Consider the following 23757-nt stretch of genomic DNA (forward strand, 5'->3'; position numbering starts at 1 on the left):
TATTATGATATATTTCCCAAGAGTTAATTGCAGTTTGGTTTTTAGTCAAGCTATTAATGTTTTAGCAAAATTGCACGAAATCATCTTTCTGTTGATGGCATTTTCTAGAGTTTTATTTTAGGTTGACAAAAGAATTGATTTTACTATTTGTCTGAGTGCCATCTGGTGGCAATGTTGGTTTGGATGAAGTGAAAAGGAAATGTTTTTTTGTGTTTGTTGTGGTACCTGTTGAGCTATTCTTTCTTGGTTTGGTTGTTATGGTGCACGTTGTTGTTTTTCTTGTTTAGGTACTTGTTGTGCCTGTTGAGTTGCTCTCTCAATTCACTAATCTTTTCAATTGAGTAGTAACTCAAAGTTTCAAAGCTTTTTATAAGTATCCGAAATAGGTTGGCTCCTTGCGGATCCTGGTTACACCCCGAGGTCTTGGTCCACATTGAGGATGTGTTAAAATTTTATCACAGGCTGAGGAATTTAAGAAACAAGGCAAGTATAAAAAAAAAACATAATACTAGCACTATGTACTGTGTAAGTTGATATTCTTTAAAGATTCGTTTATGTTTAAGATTACAAAATGGTGTTTCAAGAGATATATTGTTTTGAAAATAATTAAGCGAGGAAAGAATTCATGATTTGTACAAGTATTATATTGGTTTTATACCTTTATGAAGAAATAGTATGGCGATACTGATTAATAGTAGAGAAAAAAGGTTTGTGTTTACTTACTTAACATTTATTCTTATTTCTTGTATAATTATACAGATGCATCAATTGGTCATGAGGTTCCTGATGTTTGTAAGATGTCTCCTTTTTAATACCACTTAAAGAATGTGCGTTTGAGGACATGGGAGTATGTAGCTTCATGCACTTCAACCAAGATTCAAAACCTAGATGGGTAGAAAGCATCTTTTGTGGCCAATTGGTACATGATATATGAATGGGTGTTGAGGAATGGAATGGTATTTTACTGCTGAGAAATGGGAAATTGATAAAACCTTCGACATTAGTATTCCATCAACTTATCATAAATAACTTTTTTCACAGGATTCCCATATGGTACCAATATCAGTGTATGAAGGACCATATATATTTGGGGACGAAGTTACACTACACGCTAAGTCATTGTTACTGCTTGTTTGAATTTCTAGACTTTGGACTGAAGAATCATCTTTTGTCACTGTGTCAGTACTGTCAGATGTTATGGCACTTTCAAAGTTCTTAGTAGTAAAGAAATTGTCAATTCTACGTTGCATTTCAAAGCTGAACACCCCTGCAGACACAATATTCGTCTGCTATAAAAAGAGGGAAAATAAATCGCTGGGGATAGTAACGAACGTCGGTTGTCTGAGAAGTGATATCGACACGTACCGTCGGAGGACATCAACAACCTTTTTTTTAACCGTTCATCGCACACTTCTCTATATCTCTCTCTCTCTATTGTATCAACCTACCTATTGTATTTCTTGTGAATTGTTCTCGTCCTGAATATGCATGAAATAATTGCCACTGGACGTTAAGCAACCAACAATCAATCGTGTGGCGGCGTCGAAAATGGTGCTGAATCGAAGCACTAAAGAAAAACAATGATTTTCATAAGATGTAATGTAAATAAGTTTTATGTTACGCAAGTATTTATTTTTAACATATGTGTTAGGTACATGGATGCTATTCCAAATCTTAGATTAACGTCGCGATTTTAGCTCCAGTGAAAATAACGATAGGCTATATATATATAAACATACATGTATACAGTTTACCTTTTTTCTCTCTGACAAGACAATTACACCCAGTCATTCCTTTAAGGTATAACGTCCGTGGCTGTGCTTCATATTTCCTCCCCTCCACGACTTTTTATAAGTGCCAATTCGGGCCTTAAATTATTAGTATAAAATAGTAAAGCACATTTGACTCCAAAATGACAAAGGTGTAATTGTAACAAAATCAAATTAGACTTTTAGTATCACAATTATTAAGCTATTTTATCTGAGTGGTTACATGTTATGTAGAATCATTCCAGGTATATAAGGTCCATAATCAATTTGATTAATATGGATATTTTGATAGGGTTTTTTTCTGATGTTATTAGAATAACGCTAGAAGTTATCTATGGATATGAACGTAGATAACGAATTTATCCCGGTCTTAGTTCGAATTGGGCGAGTTTTAGGGAAATTTGGGTACAAAGTGTAACGCGAAAACAATGTTTTTTCATTATCTAAAAAAGTTTAATTGAAATTTGGAAATTTGACATATTTGTACAAGGTGTAGGGTACTTGCCTATGGTAGAACCCTACAGGTAGTCAAATATAAGACGTTTTTTAATCCTGAGACTGAGAAACTGGATTTAGTCAAATTTGGCGCTCAATGTTGCGAGAGTTATGTCATAGATGGCGTGACGTCAACGTGGGTCATTTGCAAAGCTAGGTCAGTAGTCCCATTCCTTCAATGTGGCAGTCAAGTGATGCATTTAATGAACTGGGTTAAAAATGGCTAGTCATTTTGTTTAATTTGTTCGGGGCGTACTACATGTTTTAGATTCACCACTTTAGCTCTTTCGTAAAAAGATAAGTTTAGCACATCTATTATTGATCCAAATTGAAAGTAACCACGTTTTTATGTCCCAAATGATTTGTAGTTTTTGTGGGATCAAAGTTGCTGATCATAAAGGACCAACGGGGATCAGATGTCCAAAGAACATATCTTATGACTTTGCTTTTGATACACGTAATCAGGGACAGGGTGCTAATGCTATGTCTTCAGAAAATCTTTCTTCCACCCCCGATAAAAGTGAAAATGGCGCGCTGGAAATCATGGCGGGTAATGTAGCCAAAACCCCAAAACAAAGCCTTGACGAGACTTTGTCAGCTCTAGAGCAAGAGAACGAAAAACTTTTAGAAGAAATTAAATTGCGTGAACTGGTAGAAAAGAACAAAACTCTGAAAAAGAAACTTAAGCAAACGGACTTTAACGTGAAACAAAAACATGACCAAACTAACAAAATTGATTTAGAATCCTTGAGAAAAGACGAAGACTTGAAACAGAAAATAACAGAAAAACAGAAAGGATTAGTGAGCAAATTATTCATATCTGATGATTCCGATAGTGATACAGAATCAGAAGGTGAGATTCATTTCAAACAAACATTCAAAACACTTAACTATCCTAAGTTCAAACTCAAAAAGAATAAAAACCTTTCAAAATCTGGTTCATCTAGAAAATCTAGTGATAAGGCTATTTTTCATATTGCATGACCTCATGAGTTTGCTGGGAGTGACGATATCGAATTCATGTCCTTAAGTATGCCTGCTCTTGTCAGAGGAGAAAATTACATTATACATAACATTAAACCGACAGAATATAGAGACAAACGTGCTGAACATCTGACACAGCTAATGTTTTACAGTGAACAATTTATATGGTCTGATGTGCTTGCATTTCACAAAGATGTACTTCGAGAAATAGAAACTGGTCGTGCTTCATGGAATGACAATTTTGACTTTTGCAAAGCACGTCGCTTGCATCAGTCACATCCAAGGTTTTATTGTTCAGCTTACAACAAAGGCTCATGCAGCAAAAAAGAATTACACAAAAATACTCTGGGTTTATTGGAGGAACATTTCTGTAGTTCATGCTGGATTAAACGAAAAACTATAATGAATCACGCTGCAAAAGATTGTCAAAGTCAAAAACAGTTCCAGGGTAATGCAGGTCGAGGTCGAGGTTCAGACTATGTCCAAAATTGGCAACATGACTTTCCTGCACACAGATGACTAGGAAAAGTATGTGGTATTTCAGCTAAAACTATTGATGTATCAACACAAACTGACAATTCTTGTACACATAATGAAATCAATTTAAAACCAAAGTCTTTAATTACACTTAATGAACGGAGTGTATACACTTTCAAAATTGCATTTAATGAACGGAGTGTAAATGATCGGCATAATAGGACAAATCGTTAATGAATTATTAAAATATTTAATTGCAGTTATGGATAATCTACAGAATTCTATATTTCGCAAGAAGCAACCATGAACTAAGCAAAATTTGCGTGACGTTCCCCGGGATAATAATAAGCAATGTCCAGGCATATGGGTTAGCAACACCCAGGGGCTATGGGTTTTGTAACGACGTGCGTTAACCACTCAAAATCCTAGAAATATACTAAGCCGGAGATAATATGTTGCTGTTTTTCTAACCATTATTAGAATACTATGGATTCATTTTTTCATCTTAATTTTCACACTTAGTGCAGCAGTAGAATCTTTTTTTTTTATAAATTCAACAAATCATAATTGGTAATTGTGTCAAGAGTAAATTAAGATAATTAATGCAATTAGAAAAAAGGCCTCAAGAGTCCAGATGTTTTCCTGTGCTCAGGTAATTTTGAGTATTATATTAGATGTTAACACAGCCATAGTTCCTATCAAGTGGTCAGTTAGTTATGATAAGTCTTAAATATGACATAATAGGACAAATCGTTAATGAATTATTAAAATATTTAATTACAGTTATGGATAATCTACAGAATTCTATATTTCGCAAGAAGCAACCATAAACGAAGCAAAACTTGCGTGACGTTCCCCGGGATAATAGTAAGCAATGTCCAGGTATATGGGTTAGCAACACCCAGGGGCTATGGGTTTTGTAACGACGTGCGTTAACCAATCAAAATCCTAGAAATATACTAAGCCGGAGATAATATTTAATAGGTATGAACTTATTAATTGTTTGTTCAAGATTGGTATTGCATGTGAGCAAATGCATGTACACTGTATTGTAAAATGACAAAATGATACAACATACATGTGAATTCCATCAAAACAGTTGAATAAAAAATTAAAATCGGAAAAACTATACAAAAAATTTGAATATATATATATATATATCACTGGATACAGCGTTTTGGTATATCAAAATCCTTTGTTACAGTTTGAAAGCCTAGTTAATAATGCAATGTATTACATGAAAATTTGAAGTCACCATTGCCAAGTTGGCATATAAATCAAAATACCTTGATAACCTGTAAAGGCAGTCCTGTTCTCTCAACAGCCTTGTTGTGTAGCACACTGCCTTGGACAAACATCTCCTTCAAAATATCCTTTGTCTCCTCTGGTAAATTGGTTTTCTAAAATATATTTCATATCGAGGTAAAACCGTGTGTCAAAGGAACCTGAAAGTAACACTATTAAACATTTGTTTACTTTTTTACATTGGCTAGATGTATAGGGAGAGGGTTGACATCTCATAAACATGTTTAACCCTGCGGCAATTTTACGCCTGTCCCAAGTCAGGAGCCTCTGGTCTTTGTTAGTCTTGTATGATTTTTAATTTTAGTTTCTTGTGTATAATTCAGAGTTCAGTATTATGTCCATTATCACTGAACTAGTATACATATTTATTAAGGGGCCAGCTGAAGGACACTTCTGGGTGCGGGAGTTTCTTGCTACATTGACATGATTGAAGACCCATTGGTGGCCTTTGGCTGTTGTCTGCTCTATGGTCGGGTTGTTGTCGCTTTGACACATTTCTCATTCCCTTTTTCAATTTTATTTGTTACAGGTTTTATCAATACTAGAACACACCCGCGAAATCGCGGGGAAATAGAGCGTATGTAAACTGTAAAAAAAAATATACTGACTGGAGAATTTCAGGAGAGATATCAAAAGTCAAAGGTACTTAGGGACTGGGCACATTTTTTGCCCTCCCCCTATTTTCCAACTACCGATTTTTATACCTTCTGTTTTTCTGTAATCTATGAACATGCATATATACTTTAATTACTATACAGAGAATTTCAGGAGAGGTATCAAAAGTCAAAGGTACTTACATATATATATATATACATATATATACATCAGTCAACGCCATGAATAGTAAAGAGCCCCCCCCCCCCCCCCCCCCCAAGATAACCATTGGAATTTATAGTAAATTATAACAAATACAGTTATTCAGTTATTCATAGTAAATGTATGTATACAGAAATATATCCGCAGTGACCGCCGTTGATAGTAAACCACAGGCAGATCCCATCCCAATGGGGGGGGGGGGGGGGGGGGGGGGGGCGTTGAAAAAATTTTGTTGATTATATGGGAAATCACTGAAGCATGAGAGGAACGCCCCCCCCCCCCCCCTTTTAGGTCAGTCAGTGCCCCCCTCCCTTATGAAAAGTTCTGGATCCGCCACTGTAAACTAATTGATAGTAAATAGCTAATATTATTCATTTTCGTTTTCCTCCCAAAATAACCCAAACTGAAACATGTTAAGCAAGTATGATAAATGCTAGAACTCAAAATGATAGCAGAAAGCAAATTTATATACTTTATTCATAGTCTTTGTATGTTCAAGGTACAGAAAAGGAATTTATAGTAAATTATAACAAAGACAGTTATTCATAGTAAATGTATGTAAGTATGTACAGAAATATATCCGCAGTGACCGCCGTTGATTATAAACCATAGGCGGATCCCATGGGGGGCCTGGAGGCCCTGCCCCCCATTTCGTTGAAAAAATTGGTTGATTATATGGGGAATCACGGAAGCATGAGAGGAACGCCCCCCTTTTATAGGTCAGTCAGGTCCCCCCCCTTATGAAAAGTTCTTGATCCGCCACTGTAAACTAATTGATAGTAAATAGCAAATATTATTCATTTTCGTTTTCCTCCCAAAATAAACATGTTAAGCAAGGATGATACATGCTAGAACTCAAAATGACAGCAGAATAAAGTATATAAATCATAATTGGTAATTGTGTCAAGAGTAAATTAAGATAATTAATGCAATTAGAAAAAAGGCCTCAAGAGTCCAGATGTTTTCCTGTGCTCAGGTAATTTTGAGTATTATTTTAGATGTCAACACAGCCATAGTTCCTATCAAGTGGTCAGTTAGTTATGATAAGTCTTAAATATGACATATATACACATGTCTCTGAGTGCATCCAGTACGCATCAAGCAGCGCTCATATAATATCTGCTTAGTTCTAGTTCATAGTACCATTATAGGGTATGGATAACGCAGCACTGCAACAGCATATTTTAGTCTGCACCAAAGGTGGGTACAGGTTCAGCCCTGTAATATTTCAAATATCTCTAGTCGGACAGTATAAAAACATTAAAATATCTTACCGACATGTCTAGTTGAGATGTACGAGTAATAAAAGGAAAACTGACCCCAAGGGTGACTGGGGTATAGAAATATGGTCACTTGGTCTTCTCCCGACCGGCAGTAAAACGCTTGCCGAAGTGGGGCGTCCGTTTGACTGTTCGGGATGTATCAAGTCAGCAGTCACGTCCGGTCAGAAGGGAGACGTTAAATCCGATGCCTCGTGTAAAGAGAGCGCCACGCTATTAGCACTTAAGAACCCTTGCAACAACTCTTTGAGGGGTCCGTAGGTGGCCTGTTGCAAGGCAAAATTTCTGTCCCTATCCAATATACCCTCATTTTCCAGTGGCAGTCCAAATTTCCCAGACCATCATCCTAGATGGCCTCTTTTACAACAACCTACCTATTGTATTTATTGTTAACTTGTTCTCGTCCTGAATATGCATGAAATATTTGCCACTGGACGTTAAGCAACCAACAATCAATCAACAATCAATAAAAGGAAAATTTGATGAAACTTGAACGTGCTTTTTATGTAATTTGAAAATGGCTAATGTAAGAACCCTTTGAAAAGCATGCGGGGAAACTGCATTATTAATCGCAAATTGATTGGCTATAATTGCTGCATAAAATCATTCTATTCAACAGGATAACCCAATACTGTATAGTAACATAGTATACTATGTTATCGGCTGAACAACATAACCCCGCATAACCTTATATCTATTGTAAAGGAAAACCCCAGTGGCATCGGGTGGGTGTAAATAGTTATCAAAGGTACCAGGATTATAATTTAGTACGCCAGACGCGCGTTTCGTCTACATAAGATTCATCAGTGACGCTCAAATCAAAATATTTATAAAGGCAAAAAAGTACAAAGTTGAAGAGCATTGAGGATCCAAATTCCCAGAAGTTGTGCCAAATACGGCTTAGGTAATCTATGCCTGGGATAAGACAACCCTTAGTTTTTCAAAAAGTAATTTTGATAAGTAATAAGTAAACAATTCTTCAGGGTACCATTCCGATTGACATATCTTCCATGTCATCCGGACAGTACAGCAACATTGGACAACATTGCGACTGTATGCTGTTCTTTGACCAACATGTGCGAGTCAGTTTTGCCAATTGACTGAGAAATGTCTGTGCAATGACTTGATTGTGATGCAAAATAGACTGTATAAAGACATAGACACTAAAAAACTTTGTCGTCGTCTGCAAAGCTGCCTGACGATCTCTTATAGAGCCTCCTGCATCTTTCCCTTCCAACGTTATGTCCAAAAGTATTTATCATATTTTTCTTCATTATGTTTGCCGTTTTTTGCTTACAGGTTATCAGTTCATTTTAGACAACAGTATTTGTATTTGATAATTTTTTTTAATTTTCTTTACATTATGTTTGAAAATTTATACTGTAATTATTCCGCTCATTTTGGCCGCTATGATTGGCAAATAAAATATTTGTTTGTATTTGATAAAGCAATGAATAAGGAATACTACTTGAAAATGTCCTTTGTAAATCAGGGTTAGTAATGCCTGTCCTACCAATTATTTGTGCAGACGCTTGTCGTGACAATGAATCTTTGTATGTTTTCCAAAAAGGTTTATGTATTTAAACATTATTAAAGCATTGTTTGTCGATTGTGAAGTATAAATTAATCATTGTTAAAGAAAAGGGTAGGTATTTCAAAAAATATTTTGCGTGTCATTGAGACTATTAGAGAGAAATTCTGACTTCAACAGAGCTAATTGAAAATTGACAAAAAAGACTACGTTAGGCTAGATTTCTAAGCTTAAAATATAGAGTAGGTAGTGAAATAGGAAACACACATAGTTTTTTTTTGCCTTACAACAAACACATATGTTTTTGAATTCACATTGTACCCACAAGGATTTCATTTGCTTAATTTATGTATATCATTTTCAGAAATTTACCATCTGTGAAATATAACCGTCAATTTAATCAGCGAGTTTTTTGATGTGGTTGTGATCTTTTTTGTTGAAATTTTTTAAAGAAAAATCTAATCTTTTTATCACAACTACCAAATTTTTGGTTAAAAAATCTTATCATGAAAGTAATATCATGACATTTCCTCCTCATATAACCAAGGCCAGTAAGCCATAAAACACACACGACAATAAAATACATAACATAAGTGTAGAAACTGGACTCTTATACTGTAAACGACAAATTTATTTTTCCCTTGCCTTCTGAAATTATTTGGTATTTAGAAAGTAAAATAACAAAAATATTGCACTCACAAGAAAATCAAATGTCCCTTATCACATGGCAAATTCAAAGGATAAAACACATAAAAAACGAATGGACAGGAACTGTCATATTCATGCATAGATACAGGCAATTTGAAATGTAGAAACTGGTGGATTAAACCTGGTTTTCAAAGCGTTAAACCTCTCACTTTGTTGACAGTCCTTATTTACATCGATCCGCAAATTCCAAATACGTTAAGGATATATGTCAAAAGCAACCCCACTTAAACATGCGACGGAAAATAATCTTCAATATGTAGATGGTTTTATTAAGAAAAATATTAGTTATGAGTAAACGTAGGTCAAAGATAGCTATTTTTTCGTTCTGAAACGTGTGCATCTTTAAAGATTAATCTTGTTGATCGTGTAAATACATGTGACGAAATTTTTTGTATGATAAGTTACAGGACATGATGTGACTAATATTTTTTACGTCACACAGGTAATGGAAATAGATTTGTCGTTAGTAGTGTAGCAGGAGGGGGTCAATGACAATTCAACAATGCCATAATATAGTCCTCCTGGGACATGTAGTGGTAGTACATCGCTTAGGTTCGATCAGCAGGATACACTCTACCTATATAGGTCTTGTTGTTTTTAGAGTTTTCATGAATTTAACTAATCAAGAATTTTCCCAATATAATATTTATTATACCATAAAACATCAGTAAAGTTCAATAAATTGCATATAAAATAAATTCATCAATAGCAAAGTAACAAAAATACAATAGACAACTGTTCTGACCAATAGCCTTTCTTATAAAGGAGCTATTAAATATCTTAAACTTTATTTATTCACAAATTATCTATATGAATATAATTCCATCCAACTTATCCTTAAATCAATAGAAACTACCAATTTTCTATGTTAAACGGACCTTATAAAAATTAAGGGGTCTGTAAAGTAACTGTATCTCGACAGTTATCAAAGGTACCAGGATTATAATTTAGTACGCCAGACGCGCGTTTCGTCTACATAAGACTCATCAGTGACGCTCATCAAAATATTTAATAAGCCAAACAAGTACAAAATTGAAGAGCATTGAAGATCCAAAATTCCAAAAAGTTGTGCCAAATGCCATGTCTCGTCTCGTGTACTGTCTTTGTGATTTGTGATGAATGTCAACTACCTGTATCCCGTTTTAAACCGGAAGCACGTGAGATTTATCTCATTGCATCATACATTATTTGATTTCTTTAACATTTGTATCATGTTTATATGTATGCTATTTTCATTTGACATTATTCAATTTGTATCGGTAATAACTGTATTGCCATGCAAACGAGAGTTCCGATTTTACCAAATGAGCCATTTTTACTGTATTTTGATGTTGACTCAGATTTATCCGTTGAACTACACGTGTGATGTGTATTGCGTAATGTTGACTGTATTGCTGTTGTGTTTCATTCCGCCGTAACCTATATTTGACTCTTTTAAAAACGTAATTATATTTTCTGTGTGTTGGTGATAACTGTATCGCCATGGTTTTGCGGATTCCCTAGAAGACCTATTTTAAAGAAAGAAAAGATGATACATTTATTGTGTACGAGAACATTTTATTTTTAACTATGTTGATCTACGTTATTTGTTTACTTCGAATTTAAGCTTATGTGAACGTGTTTATCATTTAGCGGTGTGATATTTATCATAATTAAAACCTGATTAAATTTTAGAGTTTAAGGTCTCTGAAGATATTATCAAATGTGCATTCAGCTATTTATAATGATAAATGTTGCGATCTAGAAATTTAATACCAACTAGAAAAAAATACTTACATGTCAACCATATCCTCAAGATCTTCTATGTTTGGTATATTTCCATTTTCCCTAAAATTAAATAAAAGAAATGTCATCATGATCAAAACACAAACTAACTAACAAATAAACTGACAGATAGATTAAAGCCAATAAAAACTAATATGCAGAATCCTGCATCTAAGACTAAATGTATATCACTCCAAACTGTTGCTCATTCGACTGCCATGCTTTTATCTTTATCATGTTTATATAGGAGTAGGTCAGGTAACAAATTGGGTTATGGTCAATTATGGTCTCAATTTTCAAGTTCAAATGATTAAAGATTTAGGACAATTTTTAAACACGTAAGTGTCTACTTCAGTCGATTCAATTATTTTATGTGAAAGATTTGAACTGACTTAAAATAATTACCAATTTTCAGCAATGTCAATTGTGGCATTGCTGTCCAGGGAAATTGTACTGTTATCTAAGGCAATAAAATTGCCATCTTCCTCCATTAGCCCTGTTGCCTCTCCGAGGTCTCCCCGAGGGTGACTGGGGAATAGAAATATGGTCACTTGGTCTTCTTCCGACCGGTAGTAGAACGCTTGCCGAAGTGGGGCGTCCGTTTGGCTGTGCGGGATGTATCAAGTTCGCAGTCACGTCCGGTCAGATTGGGGACGTTAAATCCGATGCCTCGTGTAAAGAGAGTGCCACGCTCTTAGCACGTTAAGAACCCTTGCAACAACTCTTTGAGGGGTCCGTAGGTGGCCTGTTGCAAGGCAAAATTTCTGTCCCTATCCAATATACCTTCATTTTCCAGTGGCAGTCCAAATTTCCCCAACCATCATCCCAGATCGCCTCTATTGTGACAAGACCTACCTATTGTATTTATTGTGAACTTGTTCTCGTCCTGAATATGCATGAAATATTTGCCACTGGACGTTAAGCAACCAACAATCAATCAATCAATCAATAATAGAACTAAATCTTCTTCTGGTTCCTGAAAATTGAAAATATATATTCATAAACCAGCATTTGCATTTAACTTACCACACCATTTAAGGGAAATCCATCCCCTTTTTTTCTCCCATTCTTCTGCAAGTTCTTTATAGTGTAAAATCAAGCATTTGCATGGAGGATTTAATTTCGTTTTACTTGTTTTACGAACATATCCACGAAATTAATACCCCTATGAAAATTTAATCTACATACATTAAAATTTCTACATACATAACTGTACATACTTAATAAATTTGTTTACCCTACCGCACAATCACCACTCAAGGTGTTGGTTCACTTACATTTATACTTAATAAATGTATAAAACAGTGATTAAATTGTGCCTAAGTTTATCCTACAAAACAATCTGCTAAAGGATATACAGTCAGAGGAAAGAAAATCTAGCAGTGGTATGCTTTCTTTTACTGCTGTCATGGCTAAGAATAGCTTATAAATTCATTACTAAATACACATGATAGAATTTAATTAAAATGTAATTTAAGATTTGAAGGACATTATCAAATGATTATCCCTTTGATTGTTGTTACTAACCTTATCTTCATGATCTTCAATTGGACTTTGAGTGGGTGTGTCTTGAGTTTTTAGAGGTACCTTTTCTTTTGATGTTGTTTTCCGATTAGGGCCAATTGCCTTGGTGGTCATTTTCCTTTTGCCGATTTTGTAAAAAGTTCTCTTTTTCTGAAAAGGATTACAACATTGTGACATCAAAATACTTCCATATATGCTTGGATTTGGAAATTGGAAAGGAATAATTCATTTACTCCTACTTGTACACCAAAGCAACATTGATTTTCTACCACAGGCATATGTAAATTCCTTAGCATCATTTTGGATATCCTTTTTTCATTTTTAGTCTTAAAGCTCTCTTAATCTTGTTTAGTTATAATTAACACTGCCATTAAAGCGGGAGGTTTTGCATGCCACAAAACCAGGTTCAACCTACCATTTTTTCATAAAATGCCCTGTACCAAGTCAGGAAAATGGCCATTGTTACATTATAGTTCTTTTCTGTGTGTGTTACGTTTCGGTGTTGTGTCTCTGTTGTGTCGTAGTTCTCTTATATTTGATACGTGTCCCTTAGATTTAGTTTGTAACCTGGATTTGTTTTTTTCTCTATCGATTTATGAATTTTGAACAGCGGTATACTACTGTTGCCTTTATTTAGTTGGATTTCAAATTTTACATGTTTGATCCACATATCAAGTCTTTAGCATGTTCGGTAGAAAACGTAAAATTATTATATGTCTATCTATAACTAGGATTGCTACTGATGCAGCATAATTGTTGCCTAAAATGCAATTATATTACCTCTTATTCAGTTCATTTTGATTACTGGTACATGAACTAGGACCAGGTATGCTGAAAAAGAAGAATTAAATGTAAATATCATCATGATCATATTAACTGTTTAATTATTGCAAATCACCATGTTGAATGTCTTAAACAGACAAAACCTAGTTTTGCACCTTGGAAATTGTTTTTTTGGGGAAAATTGACAAATTGCGGCTCAGCATGCTCAGTGTGAGCCAATGCTCCGTGTTGAAGACTGTTTGACCTATAATGGTTTACTTATACATATTGTTATTTGAATAGAGTGGTGTCTCATTGGCAACCATAACACATCTTATGTATTTAGAAATATTTTTTCCATGTCTTCTAAATATAGTATTGATATTCATATGATGAAGACATAATCTTTTGAATCCGTTAAATTGAGGTCTAGAGCTGGTATGTCAGTTAACTGCTAGTAGTCTGTTGTTATTTATGTATTATTGTCATTTTGTTTATTTCCTTTTGTTACATCTTCTGACATCTCTTGAACTGAATTTTACTGTGTGATTCACTTATAGGGTCTTTGCATCAGAACTTAACACATTTATTCAAAAACCAGTTGTTGGCATGACACGGGTTATGTTCTTCTCATATATGTTATGATGGTATGATACTAAACCCCTAACGGGAAGGATTGTGCCTGATGTTCATATGATGAAATCATAATCTTTCAGTCAGTTTAATTGAAGTCAGGAGCTGGCATGTCAGTTAACTGCTAGTAGTCTGTTGTTATTTATGTATTATTGTCATTTTGTTTATTTTCTTTGGTTACATCTTCTGACATCAGACTCGGACATCTCTTGGACTGAATTTTGATGGGCGTATTGTTATGCGTTTACTTTTCTACATTGGCTAGATGTATATGGAGAGGATTGAGATCCATTTGAGATCTCATCAACTTGTTTAACCCTGCCGCATGTTTGCAACTGTCCCAAGTCAGGGGCCTCTGGCCTTCGTTAGTATTGTATTATTGGTGACCTTCTGCTGTTCTCTGTTCTATGGTCGGGTTGTTGTCTCTTTGACATTCTCAATTTTATTGAAAGTAACATGTTGATCAGACCTGTTGGATTAAATATATCATTATTAATTCTGATATAATTACCTCTGCGTGATTTCAATTGAGTTTCCCTTCTCAACTGAAATTTCCTGTAGTCTCGACAGCTGCTCTTTCGCTATCTCCTTGGACTTTCCCTGGAGGAAGGAATGGGTGTACTTGTCCGGAGTCATTTTCAGGGGTGAAATTCAATTTTCCGGCATAAATGTTTTATACCTCCGGAAAACCCGAGGACGGCCATCCGTCAGTGCTGATCCTCTTACAAATTTATTTAACATACTGCCGTATCCCATATACTTGAGAATTTTTGTGTTTTCTTTTCTTGAATCAAAACCAAGACCTCCACCGGTTCTGTTAAAGTTTTCAGTTTCGCTACCGCTTTTTTTAGTCTGTTGATGGCCCAAGTTTTTGCCTGTCGTTCTACATTTCTTATCAAATTAAATGTTCTTTTCTGTTTGTTTTTTTGACCGGGTTTTAGTTTTGGTGCCAAATTTAAATTATTCAAATTGTTGTACGGAATGACTTCGGCCTCACTCGAGCTCATCCTAATTTCGTCTTAAAAAAAAGGAGAAAAACAGTTGTTGTCACAATCACAACAATTAAACGCAAAATGTCAAAAAATGTTACTCTACAAATGTTTGTAAGGATTTAATTTTAAATTGAAATAGAAGTAAATTATTGAAATGTCATTACATATGAAATGTTTGATGTAAAATTGTGCAAATGAAGATGGTACACTGCAAATAAGGCTTGTACTATTACCTAAAGTTGCTTACTTTTACTGCATTTTGTCTTAGATAGAGAGTTGAGTCATTGGCACTCATACCACATCTTATTCATTATCAGTTTGATTTTGAGAATAAATTTCACATATTTGTTTTTTATATTGCTATAGGTGTATATACAAATGTTGATAATAAGCAGTCAGAAGGGGTTTTATATTGCTATAGGTGTATATACAAATGTTGATAATAAGCAGTCAGAAGGGGTTTTATATTGCTATAGGTGTATATACAAATGTTGATAATAAGCAGTCAGAAGGGGTTTTATATTGCTATAGGTGTATATACAAATGTTGATAATAAGCAGTCAGAAGGGGTTGGGAGAACTGATTGAAATGAGTGATTTTAAAATCACTCATTTAAGTACCTAAATAGAGGAAACAAGAAAATCTGTCATTTAGTTGTTTTATCAAAATTTAAAACATTACGGGTTTAGATCATTTCTAATTACTAGTATTATTAAAATTAAAAAAAAAAATAACTTTTTGCTTCTTTTAAAGCAAGCTTTATGCCTTTGATGCAATCATTCAGTCGTAAATTTGATATTTGTTGAAAAATGCTAAATTTAGATAAATTCAATTACAAAGATCACTGACTAAAGGACACCAAAACCAATAATACAAAGCTGGGACTAAATCATTGATTTCTGTTAGATAAATGTCTCACTTACTCAGATCACAATCATCCAAAAGTATTTGCAATTCTGACAAAATTTCAGGCATTTTACTTTTCCTAATCTGTGTGACTAATTTCCCTGAAAACCAAAGCAAAAATGCATGAGCATTGGAATTAACTGTTTAAAATTCATTGAAATACAAAAGGTTCAGCATAATAGATATGTTATCAGCTGTTTGTACAACTGAAATTCGTTTTAGAAAATATTTGTTTAAATTTCAATTTAAGTTTTTGGAATTGATACAAAATTATATTTAAAAAAAATATATATTAAGTACATATTTTTAAACAGTTCTCATTTACCTTGCTGAGAATTAAATTGAAGCAATTATTGCAGTATAGTAAATTGCAATCAAAACACATTATGTCAGCTATCTCCTCCTCACACTGGTCAAATCTGGAATATTTTAAGTAAAAGTGAATTATAATTGTGTTTTTAATACTAAAAAAAAATAATAGCCCTATGCCTTTTTTTCAAATTTGATTTTTTTTCTGTTTATAAACAAAAGTAATTGAAATTTTGCTTGCACTTACTATATTTTTATAGCCAACACAGTTATGATCGAAAATCAATACTGACAGGTGTTACGGCCAGAAATCGCCTTTAAATTGTAGCCAACAAAAGACACAAATCAATAATAAAATTTAACAATATTTATTATACAAAAGTTTACAAGAAGTATCACACAACTTTTCCTGTCAACTTAACTGTCAAAATATGAGTCCAATCTTTTATCTTTATCTGTATCCGGATATCTTTCGGAATCCAATCTGAATATTACGTTCACTACTAAGGTCACAATCCAGTATGATGTTGTTTGTAGAATAAAAGTGTCAATCCAAATGCTGTGAATGCTAATGTCTATCGATGTCTAAGTCTAAGTCTTTTAGTGTCTATATATATATAGTTGTCACGGAAAATACTAGAACACTCTATAATGGAACGTCCTAGAAAGTTACAACGGAAGTTTCCAGTAAAATGTAGAAATTTATATAACGCATCTTTTATTAGGATAATTCTAAAATCATTTTGTAAGTCAAATGGAAAGTTCCAATCATTCTGTGATTGTTCTAGTGATTGTTCTAAACTGCACAGTTCTAAGATTATTCTGTAAAAAACTATCAGGCCACACAACACAAATCAGGCCAACATAAATAAATACAATAATTACAATATCATAACACCGGAAAGTCAGAAACCTTATTCTTTAAAATTGAGAATGGAAATGGGGAATGTGCCAAAGAGACAACAACCCGACCATAGAAAAAAACAACAGCAGAAGGTCACCAACAGGTCTTCAATGTAGCGAGAAATTCCCGCACCCGGAGGCGTCCTTCAGCTGGCCCCTAAACAAATATATACTAGTTCAGTGATAATGAACGCCATACTAATTTCCAAATTGTACACAAGAAACTAAAATTAAAATAATACAAGACTAACAAAGGCCAGAGGCTCCTGACTTGGGACAGGCGCAAAAATGCGTCGGGGTTAAACATGTTTGTGAGATCTCAACCCTCCCCCTATACCTCTACCCGATGTAGAAAAGTAAACGCATAACAATACGCCCATTAAAATTCAGTCCAAGAGATGTCCGAGTCTGATGTCAGAAGATGTAACCAAAGAAAATAAACAAAATGACAATAATACATAAATAACAACAGACTACTAGCAGTTAACTGACATGCCAGCTCCCGACTTCAATTAAACTGACTGAAAGATTATGATTTCATCATATGAACATCAGGCACAATCCTTCCCGTTAGGGGTTTAGTATCATACCATCATAACATATATGAGAAGAACATAACCCGTGTCATGCCAACAACTGGTTTTTGAATAAATGTGTTTAGTTCTGATGCAAAGACCCTATAAGTGAATCAATATTAACGCCAAAATATGCAATCTTTAATGACCTGACAACAGTATCGTAACTATATCCCTTCTTAATAAGTCTATTCAAAGGTTTTGTTAGTTTTTGAGGTGAATACTGACACCTTTGTGCTTGATAAAGAATATTTCCATATAAAATTGAATGTGAAATACCTGAACGTATAAGAAGTCTGCATGTTGAGCTATATTTACGAATGATGTTCTTATACCGATGATAAAACTTAGTAAAAGTTTTGACTAGTTTGTGATATCGAAAACCCTGGTGTAATATTCTTTATTTATTTGTTCTCACACATGTATCACAAAAGAAAATTTAAAGATAAATGCTAATATTTAACATCATTTTTTAGATATAAAGATGACATAAAATAATATACACACACGTTAATATCCACATTCTCATATATCAACAGCCCTTTGTTGTGATAAAGTTGAACATATCTGCAATCCTCAGCTCATCTTTTCATACAAATCCTAAATTGTGAGTGTACAACGGTTATTTATTTTCAGCTTTTTGCCAGGAATCCAGGACAAGTTATTTTTTTCACAATCTCCTCCCTAATTTATTATTAGAAAATAAATGAAAAACAAGTTTAAGGTAGCACAATACAAAGATTTTTTCATCCCCAATCAGACAACTTTAAACTGATGTAATTCATTTCATCCTTCTTTATATTTTATAAATGAGGTACCAAAAGAAAGAAGAAAGATTAATCTTTCAAATTGTGAAAAATTCATTATGACATAATTATTACATCATTAATTATTATGTAATTAGTTGATATATTGTGATGTCCACACTTGAATGAATTTAGCGTGTTTATTCTTCATAGCATCCCAAAATATTTTATAGATTCTTGTACAACACAGCTTGACCTCCAAAACTGTGTCTCAGATTTCCAAAAACATCAATAGAACAAATGTTATACCCAATTGAATTTAGTGGTCTCTTATGAATTGATGTTGCAAACTTCATTGAAGATTTATGAGAGAATGAAATGCAATAGGAAAAATCTGAGACACAGTTTTGGAGGTCAAACTGTGTTGTGCAAGAATCTATAAAATATTTTGGGATGCTATGAATAACAAAGAAGCTAAAATCAATTAAGTGTGGACATCACAATATAGCAACTAATTACATAAAATCCTTAGTTTTTCGATAAATTCAAAGTTTTGTAAGCAGGAAATTTATAAAAATGACAACATGATTGATATTATGAAAATTTTCGATACTTGAATGTGTTGATTATTTACTCTACAATGAAGATGCATGGACCGATAGAAAACAAAATGCATCCGCCAAATATTATCTGTCAACCACAACCAATGCATCGGTAATTTAGTTAAATTTCTCTTTTAAACAAACCTCTGATACATTGATCTAGTTCATTCTGGCATTTAATAGTCTGGCTTTCAATTTAAGCAGCTTGAAGGAGTCTATATGAAGACGCTTCACTACAATTAATTTAATCAAAATCGCCCCCCCCCCTCTTTTTGTGTAAAGGTGCCTCATCTATAAAGCGTGCAATTTGCACAAACAGTTAATGTTTAGGGTATGACAATTCAAAAGTGTAGTACATCATAACTAATATTTCAAAAGCCATATTTAGGTCTTGTCCTAGCTCGATGAAGCGTTTTACTGCCGGTCGGAAGAAGACCAAGTGACCATATTTCTATTCCCTAGTCACCCTGGGGGGGGGGGGGGGGGGGGGCGTTGGCTGAACAATTATATCTGACCTTGCAATTTATACACGTCGTGGATGAAAAGACATTAACCTCTGATCTTTCATCACCTACTGTCAAATCATACAATTTCTTCATGTTCATCATTTGCAGTAATTAATATTTTCTTATCAGATGGCTGAACAACAACATTAACACCCATAGAGTCCAGTTTAGATAAAATTGACGGATTAGGAGTCCGCACCTGTGTCAATCATTGCATGCATTGATAAACTACCTATATTTACATTAAAAAAATGTTCAATAAAGAAGACTGACACATTGATTCATAATTATTGTCAAAAGTTCCATGCTTGTCACTTACATCATGGCGATTATAATCCAAGGTCGTTTCGTGGATAACAAATTGCCCGTCTTTGCTAGGCGGTTTTAGTTTTCCATACACTAATGCTCAAAGCGTCCTGGTTTATAACCCCACCATTCCTTTGCGTTATACAGTTGGCATGTTTTTGCCTCATGTCCAAATCGGTCACTCATTTGGCATTCAATGTTTAGAGTTTCTTCCATCAACGGAATTCATACGCGCACCATTATCTGCAGTCTTCATTTCTAGTATTGACGTTGTAAGAAGCTGTATTGCTTTCTGTTGTTTTTTAAGTAACTGCTGAATAATGTTATTTGACCAACTATCGAACGAGGTCAAAGTTGCCAGTCTCGCAGACTGAATTGCTTGTTTAAAATCCTTTGGGTTCTTTTGTATCACAAATAAACGAACAAAGGCCGGGAGACCATGAATGAATGCTGTCATAACATGAAAAATTAATGCTAAAAAAGAACCAAATAATTAAGATCAAAATAGTCGGTAACAAGTCTAGACAGGCTGATTAAAAAGAACCAATACTATTTCTTGAACTTGATTTAAAATCATTTATACTTCTGTAATTGATGCATGAAATCTACATAATAAAAGACACGAAGCCATCAATGGAATCCAATCCCCAAGGGTGACTGGGGTATAGAAATGTGGTCACTTGGTCTTCTCCCGACCGGCAGTAAAACGCTTGCCGAAGTGGGGCGTCCGTTTGGCTGTGCGGGATGTATCAAGTTCGCAGTCACGTCCGGTTAGAAAGGGGACGTTAAATCCGATGCCTCTTGTAAAGAGAGTGCCACGCTCTTTGCACGTTAAGAACCCTTGCAACAACTTTTTGAGGGGTCCGTAGGTGGCCTGTTGCAAGGCAAAATTTCTGTCTCTATCCAATATGCCCTCATTTTCCAGTGGCATTCCAAATTTCCCCAACCATCATCCTAGATGGACTCTATTGTGACAAGACCTACCTATTGTATTTATTGTGAACTTGTTCTCGTCCTGAATATGCATGAAATATTCGCCACTGGACGTTAAGCAACCAACAATCAATCAATCAGTCAATGGAATCCTAAACAACACCTAACTTTACATAAATCTATTTTGACAGATCAATCATATACACACACACACACACACACACACTGGGTTTAAAATAGGAGCAAAAATTAGTAAAAGTCAACATAAATCTTTATTACAAATATATGTTTATATACAACTCGTCTAAACACCAACCCAACAATATTGGATCTGTAAATTTGCTTTCGCAAATTTTTTGTTCTTCCCTCGCCGGGATAACAAAAAAAAAATGCGAAAGCAAATTTACAGATCTAACATTGTTGGGTTGATGTTTAGACGAGTTGTATATACATAATGTACACAGCCATGTATCACCATCACTGCTGGTGATCCGATGGATAAAACTGTTGTAGAATTGTCACTGGCTCAGACGTTCTTGTATATATCAACACCATCACAAGTAAATAAATTGGGGTCCTACGTCAAAAGGTCATTAGGGACACTGGAACATTTACTGTACATGAATGTTGTATATATAATATATATATGTGTGTGAATTATAGGTATATTGTTAACTTACTTTTTATGTCACAAACTTAATGTTTAAAGTTTATATCAGACCGTTGGTTTTCCCGTTTGAATGGTATTACACTAGTTATTTTGGGGCCCTTTATAACTTGTTGTTCGGTGTGAGCCTAGGCTCCGTTTAGAAGGCCGTACATTGACATTATAATGGTTTACTTTTTATGAATTGTTATTTTGATGGAGAGTTGTCTCATCGGCACTCACACAACATCTTCCTATATCTATGGCAATAAATATTTGAATTTGAATATAATGAATGTTTACCTTTTATGTAGATTACTGAAATAAAATGTATTAAAAAAATAATTACTGTAGGTGTACCGGTTTCTGTTTCATCAGTAACTACGGTGTGTGTTTGTTGATCAGTAGGTGTCCCGGTTTCTGTTTCATCAGTGACTACGGTGTGTGTTTGTTGATCAGTAGGTGTCCCGGTTTCTGTTTCATCAGTGAATACGGTGTGTGTTTGTTGATCAGTAGGTGTCCCGGTTTCTGTTTCATCAGTGACTACGGTGTGTGTTTGTTGATCAGTAAGTGTCCCGGTTTCTGTTTCATCAGTAACTACGATGTGTGTTTTTTGATCAGTAGGTGTCCCGGTTTCTGTTTCATCAGTGACTACGGTGTGTGTTTGTTGATCAGTAGGTGTGCCGGTTTCTGTTTCATCAGTGACTACGGTGTGTGTTTGTTGATCAGTAGGTGTCCCGGTTTCTGTTTCATCAGTAACTACGATGTGTGTTTTTTGATCAGTAGGTGTACCGGTTTCTGTTTCATCAGTAACTACGGTGTGTTTTTGTTGATCAGTAGGTGTCCCGGTTTCTGTTTCATCAGTAACTACGGTGTGTGTTTGTTGATCAGTAGGTGTACCGGTTTCTGTTTCATCAGTAACTACGATGTGTGTTTGTTGATCAGTAGGTGTACCGGTTTCTGTTTCATCAGTAACTACGGTGTGTGTTTGTTGATCAGTAGGTGTCCCGGTTTCTGTTTCATCAGTAACTACGGTGTGTGTTTGTTGATCAGTAGGTGTACCGGTTTCTGTTTCATCAGTAACTACGATGTGTGTTTGTTGATCAGTAGGTGTACCGGTTTCTGTTTCATCAGTGACTACGGTGTGTGTTTGTTGATCAGTAGGTGTACCGGTTTCTGTTTCATCAGTAACTACGATGTGTGTTTGTTGATCAGTAGGTGTACCGGTTTCTGTTTCATCAGTAACTACGGTGTGTGTTTGTTGATCAGTAGGTGTCCCGGTTTCTGTTTCATCAGTAACTACGGTGTGTGTTTGTTGATCAGTAGGTGTCCCGGTTTCTGTTTCATCAGTAACTACGGTGTGTGTTTGTTGATCAGTAGGTGTACCGGTTTCTGTTTCATCAGTAACAACGATGTGTGTTTGTTGATCAGTAGGTGTACGGGTTTCTGTTTCATCAGTAACTACGGTGTGTGTTTGTTGATCAGTAGGTGTACCGGTTTCTGTTTCATCAGTAACTACGGTGTGTTTGTTGATCAGTAGGTGTACCGGTTTCTGTTTCATCAGTAACTACGGTGTGTGTTTGTTGATCAGTAGGTGTACTGGTTTCTGTTTCATCAGTAACTACGGTGTGTGTTTTTTGATCAGTAGGTGTACCGGTTTCTGTTTCATCAGTGACTACGGTGTGTGTTTGTTGATCAGTAGGTGTCCCCATTTCTGTTTCATCAGTAACTACGGTGTGTGTTTGTTGATCAGTAGGTGTACCGGTTTCTGTTTAATCAGTGACTACGGTGTGTGTTTGTTGATCAGTAGGTGTGTGTATGTAGATTACTGCTTTTAATAGTATTCCTTGGGAAAGGAAATATAGAAACTGCTCCAATTTCAGTAAATTGTTAAAAATTGACTCCAATAACTCCTTAGGGGTCAATTGACCATTTGAAGAAAGGAAACTAAACAAATCAAAGCGCGAAAGCGCTGTAAAGGCAGTTAATTACAGGTTGTGTGTATTTCCTGTCCAGTTATATCATTATCTTCCATAGAACAGAGGTGGTTTGTAGTATTTAAGATTTAGAGTTCTCTTGTACCTAGTTCACCTATATCTATAGTCTACTGTTTACAGGTTGCACTTTGTAAATACAGCTGTTTCTCAAAACACGTCTCTTTTGGGGAGTAATTGAATATTCATAGAAAATTGATTTTGATTACATACTGGTTCCCAGTTATGCTCTCTGTGTTCCATATCGCAGAGACAGAACTTGGGAATGTTACCAGTAAATAAACACGTGCA

General features: G+C 34.9%; 1 protein-coding gene across 1 annotated transcript; it reads right to left on the bottom strand.

Annotated features, from left to right (window-relative positions):
• Positions 1-12066: 12066 nt before the first annotated feature.
• Positions 12067-23033, bottom strand: LOC139494261 (mucin-2-like). The gene is made up of 3 exons (XM_071282431.1): positions 21822-23033; positions 12657-12803; positions 12067-12105 (listed from the first exon to the last, which is right to left on the bottom strand). Exons 1-3 carry the CDS (start codon positions 23031-23033, stop codon positions 12067-12069), a joined length of 1398 nt encoding a protein of 465 aa, XP_071138532.1.
• Positions 23034-23757: the final 724 nt, after the last annotated feature.

Source organism: Mytilus edulis, chromosome 11, assembly GCF_963676685.1.
Source record: "Mytilus edulis chromosome 11, xbMytEdul2.2, whole genome shotgun sequence".
NCBI lineage: Eukaryota > Metazoa > Mollusca > Bivalvia > Mytilida > Mytilidae > Mytilus > Mytilus edulis.

Coding starts and splice junctions, on each gene's coding strand:
- LOC139494261 (XM_071282431.1), bottom strand. CDS start 23,033: ATGAAACAGAAACCGGTACACCTACTGATCAACAAACACACCGTAGTT. Junction 12,804..21,821: donor CAGAAACCGGTACACCTACA/GTAATTATTTTT, acceptor AATCCTTTTCAG/AAAAAGAGAACTTTTTACAA. Junction 12,106..12,656: donor TTGAAGATCATGAAGATAAG/GTTAGTAACAAC, acceptor TTCAATTTTCAG/GAACCAGAAGAAGATTTAGT.